The sequence below is a fragment of the Lotus japonicus genome, chromosome 6 (assembly GCF_012489685.1).
Source record: "Lotus japonicus ecotype B-129 chromosome 6, LjGifu_v1.2".
NCBI classification, from domain to species: Eukaryota; Viridiplantae; Streptophyta; class Magnoliopsida; order Fabales; family Fabaceae; genus Lotus; species Lotus japonicus.
The window spans coordinates 63,605,244-63,619,113 of NC_080046.1; the positions used below are offsets into that span (position 1 = coordinate 63,605,244).

The 13,870-nt window shown below is 35.1% G+C and overlaps 1 protein-coding gene across 2 annotated transcripts; it reads right to left on the reverse strand.

Moving 5' to 3' along the window:
* LOC130722209 (protein STICHEL-like 3) lies at positions 1 to 7,174 on the reverse strand. Of its 2 annotated transcripts, none has more exons than XM_057572866.1 (7): positions 6,544 to 7,173; positions 4,261 to 6,437; positions 3,916 to 4,135; positions 3,049 to 3,597; positions 1,716 to 2,241; positions 1,217 to 1,280; positions 1 to 369 (listed from the first exon to the last, which is right to left on the reverse strand). In XM_057572866.1, the coding sequence occupies exons 2-7, from the start codon at positions 6,337 to 6,339 to the stop codon at positions 277 to 279; spliced, it is 3,531 nt and encodes a 1,176-aa protein (XP_057428849.1). In that variant the 5' UTR covers positions 6,340 to 6,437; positions 6,544 to 7,173; the 3' UTR covers positions 1 to 276. The 2 variants fall into 2 exon arrangements, with proteins under 2 accessions (XP_057428849.1, XP_057428850.1); XM_057572867.1 differs by lacking the exon at positions 1 to 369 and adding an exon at positions 391 to 623 and having other exon boundaries at positions 6,544 to 7,174.
* Between the last annotated feature and the right edge of the window lie 6,696 nt (positions 7,175 to 13,870).

Below are 13,870 nucleotides of genomic sequence, written 5' to 3' on the forward strand. Positions count from 1 at the left end.
TAACTACTAAAATTTTCAACTCTAGTTTGAAATTTCCATCAAATTTGTGCTCGGAAGGATGAAATATACAATATCTTATCACTAAAATGGAATTCACTGCGTTAACTAATTGCCTACATCTGATATATAACTACATGCTTTTATTTAATAAATGAAATGTAGGGAAAAAAAAGAGAGGCTTACCCTGTAAAATTGGACCCAGAACACATTAGGAAAATGCCTAAATACAGACAATAAAAATGGTTATTGAACCCAACCTTTGAAAGATTCCCAAAACTACCTTGGAGATTTCGTAGAGAGACATCTCCCACAGGGCACAAGGTTCAGCAACGCACGTGGTTTTCGGGTTCGGATTTTCAAGCGTGACAGCTGCGAATGCAAATAAATAAATCACTAATGTTGTCATATATAATCATGCAAAAAATATAAATTATTGCAAAATAAACTCAGTAATCCCTCTACAATGGAGCATATACAACCTTGTGTCATTGCCACATGAAGCTACACAAAGCATGCTTTTACAAATAGTTTACAAAGTCAGTAAGAAGACCGTCAGCATATTAGAAACCAATTTAGCTGGAGTTCTAAAAGCCCAACATTTATAGTTAGGAAGAGATCCACAGCTGTCTCCAAATGAAAAAGAAAATAATTAGATTAATAAGGATGCACCTTCCTATGACCTATGATATAGCAAAAGTACAGTCCTGATGCCATAAGATATTCCTAGTTGTATCAAATCTAATCTAATAATGGTCAATTTGGTCCCTGGAATAAGGAAATACGTTTGAAGGTGTCTGAATGTGTAAAACGTCAGTCAAGTTGGTCTCAACAGAGATTAACTTGACCAACGTTTTAGTATATCAGATCTGACCGTTGAGACAAACTTGACCGATGTTTTACACATTCAGTGATTTTGGATCATATTTCCTTCTTTTATGGACTAACTTGCCAGTGACAAAATATTTCAGGGAGCAAGTTGACCATTCACTCCTAAGTCCTAAACTCCTAATACATGTGGCTCAGCGCAGCATAACATTTATGGTACATTCAAGTTTATGGCTTATGAATATTAGAATATGAGTACTAAAAACTATGTCGTGGTTCAAAAAGTTAAATATTGAAGGTCAGAAACCAGTCCTTTTTCTAATTGGAAACATTTTTTTAAGTATTTATGCCTCTTAACAATAAATTTTAGAATCACAATAAAATGAATTACCTTCCGACGGGTTGCTCTTGATGCTTTCCAGCATAGTAAGCTCCTTGATCTTGGCTCCAGTCTCCTAAATAGTATATAATTTAAAATTAATAGGCAGTAATACCATAGACATTGTTGTATTACGGAAACAGGAGTCCAAAGCTCAATATTCCAAGTCTATATCTCATACTGATTCATAATTGAAAAAGAAAAAGGAAATATTAACCTAGTACATGCATACAAACCCTAGCATGGACACTTCTACAAGATTTTATTCCATTCTAGAAAACATGAAATATTTTAGAAAACATGATATATTTTGAATAACTCCAACTCGGCTACCAGATGTGAAATATAGTTATCCTGTAGTCCAGCATAATACTACTGATGCCTAGGTTAGTTAAAATTTGAAAAATTGTTATTCCCATCCATCGAACATGCTTAAAATACAGATTATGCCACAGCTCCTCTCTAAAGCAAGAAAGCTATATATCGAGAAAAGGGATGGAACAGCACATACAAGTTCTCTTGTTCGAGCTTTTCAGCAATGGAAACTGCCTTGCGTTTTGACCACCCACTCCGCTGACCTTCTGCCTGCTGGATTACATGAGCAAGAGACACCTTACTTTTTACAAGACTTCGACATTGACTTTCCTCCCTAAGCTTTCTTTGGTCTAAATGGGATTTAACATTTGGATTTTTTCGCGAAGCTGATGCTTGCCTTGTACTTGTACATTGTAGACTTTTAACAGAAGCTGCTTCTTCTACAATTTCACCCCTTCTCTTTTCAACAGAATCAGTTAGTGAAGGATGAGTTTCCGTGCCAACACCATTTAAGTTTCTTATCTGAGATGGTCCATTGTTGATGGAAGGCAATATAAGAGGCAGTTGAATAGCTGAGCCTGCATCTTTATTTGACTCACATCTAATTTCCATTATTATAGAAGATCCAAGGACAGATTCAAATGCTTGCAAGATATGACCAGTATATTTCTCAGCAGTAGTTTTGGTCAGTTGAGAACTAAACATTAGCTGCACAGTTGGAGCTGCACAATAAAGCATCACACCACCATTAGATAAAAGGTGAAAGGTCAATGAGCAAAGCAAAAAATACACAGGAGCAGTGAACTAGAAACATAAAAAAGTGCAAAATTATTAATTTGAGTACAGTATTCTGTCCACGATTAAGTACTAACCAATCTCAACTGCATGTTAAACTCTAACAACAATTAGCAGTGCTACCAGAACTGAATTTTCAATCCACTATAATTGTAATACAAGGCCCTTTAGCAGGTTAATACTAGAATTAGTGCAACCACATCAATAGACTTTTTTATCCCTGAACCTCTAGATTTGAACTTCATTGAAAATTTCTGCATATTATATTAAAACAGATAATGACATTACTAAAAGCTAAGTGTTACAGGATTGACAATCACTGTTAACTTCAGGAACTCTAAAAACATCAACAATAATAAAAGAAATGAATTTCAATGCGCAATAATAGCAATACAAGGCCCTTATGCATATTATATTACCATTGAGAATGAAATATTCCTCGTTTCGACTTTCAAATAATGGATCCAGTAATAGAGAAACGTGAGTAGTTATAGCCATTTATAAACAACTTCAGAGTTTGATATGCAAGCACATACATATGATCAGAATCTCAAGCATTGGATTTTCAGTCAATCACTGTAACTCCCACTCTCTTTAGAGGAGCTACATTCAATCACCACAATTTTGAGGGGGAACATTCATATTTATCACAAAAAATCATTAGTAATCGCATTGTTGCATAATTATTAACTACAAAAACATTATTAATTGCATTGTGCAGATTTGATATTCACCTGGTCCAAAATTAACAGAGATCAGCTTGCCTTCTTTATACAAAAACTCTTTCAGCCCAGTCACTTGAACCCTCTCAAGCACCTCAAACCATATCTCTTCAATTTCTTTGCGGTTTTTACCCGCAATCAGCCTCTCATTTACCCTGATATTATTGGTGGCATGCGGATAAGTATGTTGAGGAGTACAACCAGACACACTAAGTCTTCTTTTCTCTGAACCAGGACCCTTTGTCACACCATCTGCTGAGCTTCCAGCATGGAAATTTTCTATTCTACCATCCACTGACAATCGTCTCCCTTTGTTATTAATTTCAACAGGATTACCAGTGATTCTAGCTGCGTCTCTCACATCTCCATTTTTCACATCCAAGGGACTATGGTTGAAACTATGATCAGATGACGTAGGCAACACATATTGCTGGTCAGGAGCAAGTTGAAGCAATGCAGCCGTCAACCATGTTAGCTTGTCATTGGACATCCTCAACTGCTTCTCAGCCTCCGATAATGTTTTCAAAGCTTGGCGAAGCTTTTCCATGTCTTCTTTGGACACTATACAGAAATGAGTATCATCAATTTGTGAAAGGATAATAACAAAAAGCTAACTCATCTGTATGAAACCAGATTAAAGTTTTCCCGTCTCCATTGACTGAAATATAAAAACCTCCTGGCTAAACAAATGTTTTTCAGGATAGCCAATTCTGGAAACCAAAAGATGTATGTGTTTGTGTTGTAAAAGATTATAAGGATTAGAAATGGTGCAGCATTCAATATTTACAGTTACTTCTTAACTGAGAACTAACATGACCTCAGTTTTCAAATGATTGATAACTTGGCAAACTATCTACAAAAAAGAGATTTTTTACTTACATGGTTGTCTCCGGAAAAACCTCCTTCTTTGCCTTTCTTTTGTGAAATCATAGCTCCCAGCAAGTATATCAGTAATTACTGTGGCCAGTTGCGACATTAAAGCTAATGGCTCAACACCAGTTTCCATGATCGCTCGCAAATTCTTCACAGTGTTAACTGTGTCTGCAGATAATGCCAAATCAAGCAGATCCACCAATTTCTCATCAGAGATAAGCCCTACCTGAAGAAAGAATTAACTTCAGAGAAATTCATGCATTGCAAATTAGCAATACTAACAGAAGTTTACAATATAATCTAGTGTAAGAAGCACTGACAAAAGAAACAGACTAATAATAAACAACTTACCAGCTCCTGAACCAGAGGAACAGATATTCTCTGCCCAAGCAAACTGAGTTGTTCTAGGGTCATCTCAGCATCTCTCAATGATCCATCTGATCTTGATGCAATGAGTTTCAGGGCATCCTGATCAATTTCTAGACCTTCTTCGGTTGCGATCAACTGAAGTGTATATATAATATCTGAATCCTTCAGCTTTGGGAAAAAGAACTTTTGACACCTGGATATTATTATATGAGGCAAGACATCGAGACTAGAACTGACAAGGATAAAAACCACACGTCTAGGTGCTCGATCAATGACCTTTGATATAGCATTCCAACAATCTGCTGACAGAGTATCACATTCATCAAAAATAAACACTCTGTATTGTGATGGAAGCTGGGGAACAGTCATATTGTCAAGTAGATCCATAATGCTCTCAAAGTCAAAATTACTAACTGGACCAACTTCCCTTATATTTCTACTCTTTCCCATATCATGCGCTATGCAGTAATTGCAAAAGCCACAAGGTTTTGAATGCTCTGAAGAATTACAATTCAAAGCTCTGGCAAATACGCGAGCACAGGAAGTTTTTCCAGTGCCATGGGGACCATAAAACACATATAACAATCCAACTTTCCTTCTAATTACTGCATTTGAAAGAGCTTGTGCCACTAAATTCTGTCCAACCATTTTACTGAAAGTTCGTGGCATATATTTTTGTGTTAAGCTTTGATGCCTACTATGACTATTCCCTCTCAACTTATGTTGATCACCAGATCTAGCTTCAGAAGCAAGGTCAGAATCCATATCGTGCTTGAATAAATGATCACCATAAATACCTAGTTCCCCAGAATAGTGATGGTCCCAACAAGCATTTTCAGTGCTTCCATGAGATCCAGATGCATCAACTAGTAAAGGCAGTGCCTCTGCATCGGATTTAGTATATGAGCTTGAGTATTCAGATCCACCTGGCATCTCAGAAATATTTCTTCCATTGGCAGATAATGCTCCTTTCTTCAACCTTGATTCAGATAAACCACAAGACAAACTTCTTCCAGCCATATCAAAGAATGTTTTACCTCTATGATGAATTCTGGACCAATTCCAAGGAATACCACACCCATTATTTGGAGCCCTAGTAACATTTCCATCAGGGTACTCATCAACCTCCTCCGAGTGATATTTCTGGTGGGCTGAACCCTGAGCCAATGAGTTGGAAGCCACAGACATTTCATTCTCAGCTCCAATATCTCTAGATGCTGTACCAACCCGAGCTCTCCTTGCACTTCGAAATTTACGTCTTTTTCCCCTATTCATTCCATGACCGCGCATGCTGGCTTCCGCCTCCGCAATAATTTTCTCCTGTCTGGGAAACCTTCCATGAAAATGAATGTTTGATGATGCTAAATCATCACTATCCAGAGGAACATCATTCAACTGCTCAGAGAGGGTCTTAACTTGAACATCCCGAACATTCTTTACCCTTTGTTTGCTCTTTCTCTCTTTAGGCTCAGAGTGCCTTGAAATAACATCTTCAGCCAAACTTTTGCCTGCTTGATTGAGAGATTGGTCTTGGCTAAGATCCAAATAATTAGGCCTATCACTCTTCCTACCAGATTCTTGTCTCCCAACTCTCCTCCCATCCCCCACTCCACTCCTGCTACTACGTTCACTATTTGCCGGCACCCCATCATTACCCCGACTATGGCTAACCTCACCAGGAGCAACTCTTGTTGTGCCTATACTCGCCAAGGGCGGCGACGTTCCGGACAATCTCCTCCTCCCTTCCTTTCCGCGCTCAACACCACCTACAGACCTTCTTCCCCCCTGAGCCGCGGCATCATTTTCGGCTCTTTTGGAGAGCAGCTCAACCACAGAAGGTGAGTGCCATGATGGAGGACTTGCAGAAGGGTCCCTGAGAGATCGCGATCTCTGCAGCACAACAAGGTCCCTCATGATTGACCTATCAGCCAGTATGGGACTAGTCTTATGCATATGGTTCTTCAAGTGAATACAATTTGTCAAATGAATGTGGTTGCGTAGATGATCACTAATATCACCATTGGCATCCTTAAGTACCCTATTCCGGATTGCCCTAGTCATGTTCAGAAAAATCAACCCCCCTGACAGTAGAATCTCTCTAAATTAATGAAACAAACACCAAAACCCTTCATTTTTGCATTAATCTGCTCCGTTTTTCACTATAATGACAGCAAAAACAAAAAAGAGAAAGAAAAATCCTCAATTCATTAAATACTAGGAAATGTCAAAATAAAGGGTAGCAATAGCATTCAATTTGAAACTCACCAAAAGGGGAAAAACAGCGACTCTCACGGTCAATTATCACATGAATCGATTCCACCCAATAATAAAACACCCTCCAAAGCAGAGTGGTGCTACCCAAAGAAGAAGGTTCAGACAAGACAAAGGAACAATTTTGATGCTAGGGAAGCAAAGAGAAGAGAAAAAGAGAAGACCCCATTTTTTGAAAGCTCAAGTGGAAGCAAAGTACCACCACTATTTGACAAAATGAGGAGTTAATGATACAGGGGAATAAAGAGCATGATGTAACATTTTGAATGGAAAAGGGAAAAAAAGTGAGGATATGAGAAGGGAAAAGGTAGAAGGTAAACACTAGAATCAGCTGAATGAGAAAAGGAAAGGTGACCGGACCACCAGATCTCTCACTCTCAGCAAGGTTCACATGCACTTCACGAGGAGCAAACTTGAAAAAGCAAATTAGTAGTAGATAGAGAGAAAGCAATGAAGAGAGTGAGAGTGTGTGTTGAGTTGAGAGAGAGAGAAGGGAGTGGTGGGGGTAAGAGTAAGAAGTATGGGTGTGTGTTCTGTGAGATCCGTTGTGGAGAGACAGACACAGAGTCAGTCACAGACACAATTCTAGGAACAGAGGACACACTGCCAATAAAGCGGTGTGTCCAATTGCTTAGCATGCAGATATATAAGATGAATTACATTTTATAAAAAATATTTGAATTATATATATTTATTGTTTTTAGTAAAGGTTGTTGAATATTTTTGACTGCTTATCATTATTCATTTCAAAAGATTTTGGATTTTGAATTGGGAGGGGGGGGCCAATGAAACCCGTCCCGTTTAGATTCTAGGTTTTTGTTTGTTTAGACTAGAGGTTGACATTTTTCTCATGCTCATTGTGAAAGAGACATTATTTCCATTTGGAATTGCTAGTGAATGTTTTATGAGTAATGATAGATAATCATACGGTTTAAGGGGGATTCACAACATATGTATAAGATAGGTGTGGTTTTTGGTCGTTGTGAATATTAGTCGCGGTTAAAAATTATCACAAATTTATGTTTTGGAAGGTGATCTGACAAAAGTGTATATAGGAAAAATAACTTTTTGACATTTTTTTTCTAATGATATACAACTTCTTTGTCAAGGTATTATTTGTCTGCAGTTTTTGAAAACGATTTCATGTTTTGATTTTATTTTTCTTTAGGAAACAACTACAAAAAGACAAAAAAAAAGTTGGTATGCATGCTAATTACTTAGCTAAGGAGGGTGCTCGGGGTTCTCATCGCCTTATCTTTCATGAGCAACCCTGATAGTCGTTCAACTTGCGTTGGAAGATGACTACCGTAACACCTCTTTCTTGAAGCGTTAGTGTTGTAGTCTTTTCTTTTTCTTTAAGCTTTTTGTAAAAAAAAGAAGTGCATCTTTTTCAAAAATAGTCAAATTTCATTGATTCATTTTCAGCGCCCTTGTTGTATGTCTTTACTTCCTATAACTGCATGTCTGTGAAAATTATGTGCAGAAACCCAACATAACATATGGACATAATTTGATATGACTTTAGTTAGTTGTTTTTTCTTCTTGGCCAAATTTCATGCATGAATTATTTGGTAGGTGGCTAAATAACACTTTCCCTGCAGGTTTTACATTAATGACACATCAATCTCTGTCTGAAGTGAAAAATATAGGTATGCAATGGCGTTTAGCAATATTAATTTTTGAATTCCTTTCATTTTTTTCACTCTTCGTTTATTGATGCAGAATTACTGAATTATAGTATCTCCTTGACTCCTTGTACCGTTTTATGCATCGGATACTTTCTCTGCACATGCCACTTTGTCCCATTTCAACCCTCAATAATATAAAATATACATGGAATCATGAGAGAGATTTGTATTTTACCACTTCTTTGTTTTATTTCGGGTTAACCGAGACATACGAAGTTCTCACCTTAGATTAAGAATTTAAACAATGGAAAATATAAATATATAAATTTATTCTACAATTTCACAAGTTATGCTTATATGAAATGCATGGATTGATTACTACAACTAGACTGAATAGTCCAATACTTTCTACATATACATAATTAAATAAGTGATTTCAACCTTGGGTAAAATCACTGTAGCTTAGGTGGATAAGTAATATTATAACATGTGTTTTAGGAAACTCAAACTCATGACACGTGTGAAATATTACTGAATCACATGAAATAAAAACAATTTTATCTCATATTTGCTTGGGGTGTTTTAGAGAACCCCTAAAATTTTACAAGATAATGAACTTCTTTTTTACAACTGTCGTCGTTTTCATTCAATTAAAAAAATCTGGAAGAAACATTCAGAGAAACAAAATGTGCTGAATACAAAGATTAGTATCTTCAACCAAAAAACAATTGGGGTTGGTTAAAGAAAAACTTTGCTAGCTAAACAATGAGCAGCCTGATTCGCAGCTCTTCGGCAATGACTACTGGAAAATGGCCTAAAAAAACATCTCAACTTAACACAATCGGCTAAGACCAGATGATCATTCAAACTCACACAAAACTTACACAAATGTATTGAAACCAACATATTCATGTCTTGAAATTAATATTTCATTTTTGTGAAAGCATGGGTTTAAATGTCTGTGATCCACATTCATGTGGTGTCCAAAGGAGGTGGGTAGTAGTCATCCACACAAAAACATTCCGTGCTACTCCACTTTGATGTACACAACTACACAATTTGTCTCAACCCCACAAAACTCACAACCCTGATTAATTAAAGAGAAGCAGTGGACCCCCCGACAGAAAATTAATACACAAATAGTACACTAATTTTACACATAATTAAACACATGCACACAATCAAATACTACCCTTCAATTTAAGGGTCTCCCAACGCATGCATTTAAGGTATGCACACTATCACTATCCTGGATATTGGACATGGTGTAAAATTATCTTTAATTGACATACCAAAAACCACACAAGAGTTTCTCATTTATGGATTGAGCTGTACATATGTGTGCCCAAATGAAATGGAGTACGTACGATCTGAGAAATTATAAAAGCTCCAAATTTCTATGCATCAAGGAATGGATCTGACTGAATTTTGATCTAACATGGTTTCTCTGATGCTCAAACTGTCACCACTGAAGTGTGCTCGATCTGTTATATATATGGACCACATTCCTCCGAGCAAACTCCTCACATGACTTTTAATGTCTTGTGCTCCCTTACCAATATAACAGAGCGCATTAAGTGCAATGTTATAAGAGAGAATAATGCTTCAAGAGTTTATAAGATTGTCTTCAAATGTTATGCTTTTTTAACCTTTGTCTAGAAAAGGGGAGTGATGTATTAGATCCATCATAACCGAAGGTCCACTTGACCACTTGGAAGTGGCAGTGCAGCTTGTAAAATTCTCTTCACAATGGAATCTAATGACACCAGATCATGAAAATTTAAGAAATAAAGGATTATTGTTTTGAAATACTATATTTAACACGACACCATATAATTGTCCGATCCATCTCTGAAACACGTTTGGGAAGGGGAGTATCCACATATATTAGTGCAAGACAAATACACTTAACCTTAGATTTAATTTTATGAGTTGGGATCGAGTAAAGAAGATGTAATTTTATTGTTATGAGTAGTACCAATCAAATCTCTTATACACTCATTATCTATATGATCTCATACCTATTAAGTCTTGGAATACCTCTTGTTCGAGTGCGAGATCGGTTCATTTATGTCTTCCTCCACCTAGAAGTTTGCCAGGAACGACTCCATGTCTGTGCTTCACTGCACCGGCGTCCGGCGATCACACTGCCCTCGTCGGCCCCGAGTGTACAACACACATGCCACACATGTTGAAAGTGTCCAAATAAATTATTTTGTGTTGGCTTGGACACGACTAGGATACAATTCGGATACAACTTGAACATTTAGTTGACACTTCTTCATGGGCTTGACATTTAAAGCGTGTAAGTTCTGTCTTTTTTTAGGATTTTGTATATTGTTTCATCTGAGATTGTATATATTGTTGTTTTTCTCCCATAAGTTTTGTTTTAGCTTTGGGTTCACATGAATTTCTCTCATTCTTGTAACTTTTATTAGTTTTTTAAACTTTGAGCCCAATCCACTATTTTTTTCTATATCCTATTCCTATGTTCTTGGAAAAAACATATTATATCAGTAGGTATCCATCACTAAATTTTTAGTTCTTCCTACCATGGTCTCATGTTTTTTAGAGTTAAGAATTCAAATTTAAGAATGAATATATATATATATATATATATATATATATATATATCGGGATCTTTTTCAACTATATATTTGCAGTTGTATCATTTCATTCAAATTCATGTGCATCCATGGTTGAAAAAATCTGTAGGGTTAATAAATTTATATTTAAATATTGAAATAAGGATAAGATGAACATATATATTACTCCAATTATTTCCATATTTAAATTGTTACTAATTCGTATTTAACTTTTTCTAAATACATTTTACATGAGTTTATGTTACACAAGCAATTAAGGATGAAAACATGACTATTATATATAGATATATATATATATATATATATGTATATATGTGTGTATTAACCCTAAGTTAAGGGTTTGTCATGCATAATAGACGACTCGATCTTTCAAGGGTGGCCTGGTCCTAAAGATGGTGGCATCAGGCCTTTTTCAAGGACGACGTCATCCATGTCAGGTGCACCTTTGTGGCCTCCGTGGCTTGGTCCTGAAGGCGATGGCATGGGGCCTTTTTCAAGGACGACATCCATGTCAGGTGCACCTTTGTGGCCTCCGTGACTTGGTCCTGAAGGCGCTGGCATGGGGCCTTTTTCAAGGACGACATCCATGTCAGGTGCACCTTTGTGGCCTCCGTGGCTTGGTCTTGAAGGCGCTGGCATGGGGCCTTTTTCAAGGACAACGTCAATAACCGGTGCACCTTTACCGTCCGCAAAATCTTCTTTTAGATTATTAGCTTTTCCTATAGAAGTAAGTTTTGATCGAGTTGCGAAAACTCTATCAGATGCTACCATCAGTAAAATTATGATACAGCTGATAAATGAAAGTTTCACACCTAATAAAGTAGCCATGGTGTTTTGTTGTGTGTAGAAATAGATAAAAATGAGAGAGATTTTTGAATCAGTAATAGTTGTGATGACTATATATACCATAAGGATATTCCATATTTACAGTAACAAATTAAGTTTCAAAATTAACTATCTAGCACGGGTATATATAATTATAATATACGAAATTTAGGTTTTTTGAAGGAGTCAAATTAGTCTTCTATTTTTTTTCTTAGCGCAACTGGGCCATCCTAGATTTGAACTAGAGACTTCGCCGGTGAAGTGTTATATTTATTGTAAATATACTATTTACAATTCTGTGCTTCATCTTGGTGTCCATTAACTCATTTAATTATATTTGTAGAAATAGTAAAACATGTGAGCAATTAAATTATTATGTTTTTCAATTTTCCGATGGAGGAAAAAAAATTTATTATGTTTTTTGTATCCAAAAAAATTTATTATGTTTTCCATTTTATGATTGTGAATATAATTTCTAATAACGTGTGATTTGATTTATTTTATTAATCATTGAAAATAGTAACAAATAGTTTAATATATTTTTACGCATGATATATGAATATTGTAGTGACATGTGATATGAGATCCAAAGTTAATTTTTATTTTATAATATAACATTAATGGTAGATGTTACATAATAAATTCCAAAAATAATACTGTATATTAAAAAAATTGATATAAAAAATGATGGAAAAGTAAGATGGATCGAAAATAATTAATATATATCCACGCGATATAAGTTGTAAAGGAATTTGGTGATATGGTAAAACCTCTTACCGCATTAGTTAATAAATAAATAAGAGACCGAAAGCAAAGACCGAACAGGCTAACAAAGGCCAAAGGGCATAATAAAAATAAAAATTTCAAACAAAAATTTCAAACAATGCTAATTTCAATAGTAGGTATTTTTTTTATAAATATTTGAGTTTAATAGGTATGCACTGTCGGTGTAAAACAGTTTTACAAAGATAACCAAACACGATATCATGTAGGATGAATAATGACTTTCATTTTAAACTTTAATTAAAACAATAATATATTTTATGATGTGGTGGAATTTAATTGAATGATTGTGTAAAATTCGTTTACACTGACGGTGCATATCTCTTTAATGCATATCTCTTTAATTCTAAATATTTTCTATTTATGGATTTGTTAACCAGCGCTATGATATGCTATTCAATTCGATGACATTATAAAAAGAAAGAGACAGTTATAGGCCATTAGGGACAGAGAGGGAGTAATAAAATTCAGTAATTTTCCTCTATTAGAAACGACAAAGGATAGTTAATTAGCAGTAGCACGCCTTTTATATGTGACTACAAATATAGTTGTTCGCTTTGTCGTTTATGTTTGGCATATTTAGCTTATAAGCTAGCTGAAAACTGAAAAACTAGCTGAAAACTTATAAGCTAGCTGAAAGCTGAAAGCTGATAAGCTAGATAAAAGCTGATAGCTGAAAGCTGAAAAGCTACGTGATTGAAACAAAAATGTTTGGTAAAATTAGCTGTTAACCAAGTTGAAATTATAAAATGACATAAAAGGACATACTTGTATAAAAAATTTTATATTTAACATTACTTTATTTTCACATTAATACCTATATGATATTAATATTATCACTTTAAATATTTTTATTAACTCAAGTTATTTATCATCTTAAAAGTATAATATTAACTTTTACTTATTTGATTTTTTATATTTTCATCAAATTAAATAAAATATACTAAGTAATTAGTTATTTGTTTTATTCCAAAGTAGTAATAAAATAGGTGGCGCGGACCGCATACGAGAGTGTTAGGGAAAAATATGTTTAATGTTTTTATAAATATATAAGGGTAATTGTGGAATTTTAATAAAATAATAAGTATAAAAATGAGAATATATTTAATAAGCTATAAGTTTTAAGCTATAAGCTACCTGAGATAGCTTATAGCTTATATCTTTAAGCTCCTGAAATAAGCTCATTTACCAAACACTTTTATAGAGTTTTTAAGCTAGTCAAATAAGCTTTAAGCTAGTCAAATAAGCTATAAGCTAGCTGAAATGACATGCCAAATATAGTCGTAGAGAGGACTGAGATAAAGCCATAGCCAAAAAGTTGATGACAATCCATGATCATGTGATATTATAATGTTGATTAATTATAATCGCACACACATAATATGACATTATTAGTATCTTTTAGATTAGGCTTATACTCAATTAGTGATAAAGGTCAAGAGATAGAAGTGGTAGTTCACTAAGGATCCAAGAGATGAG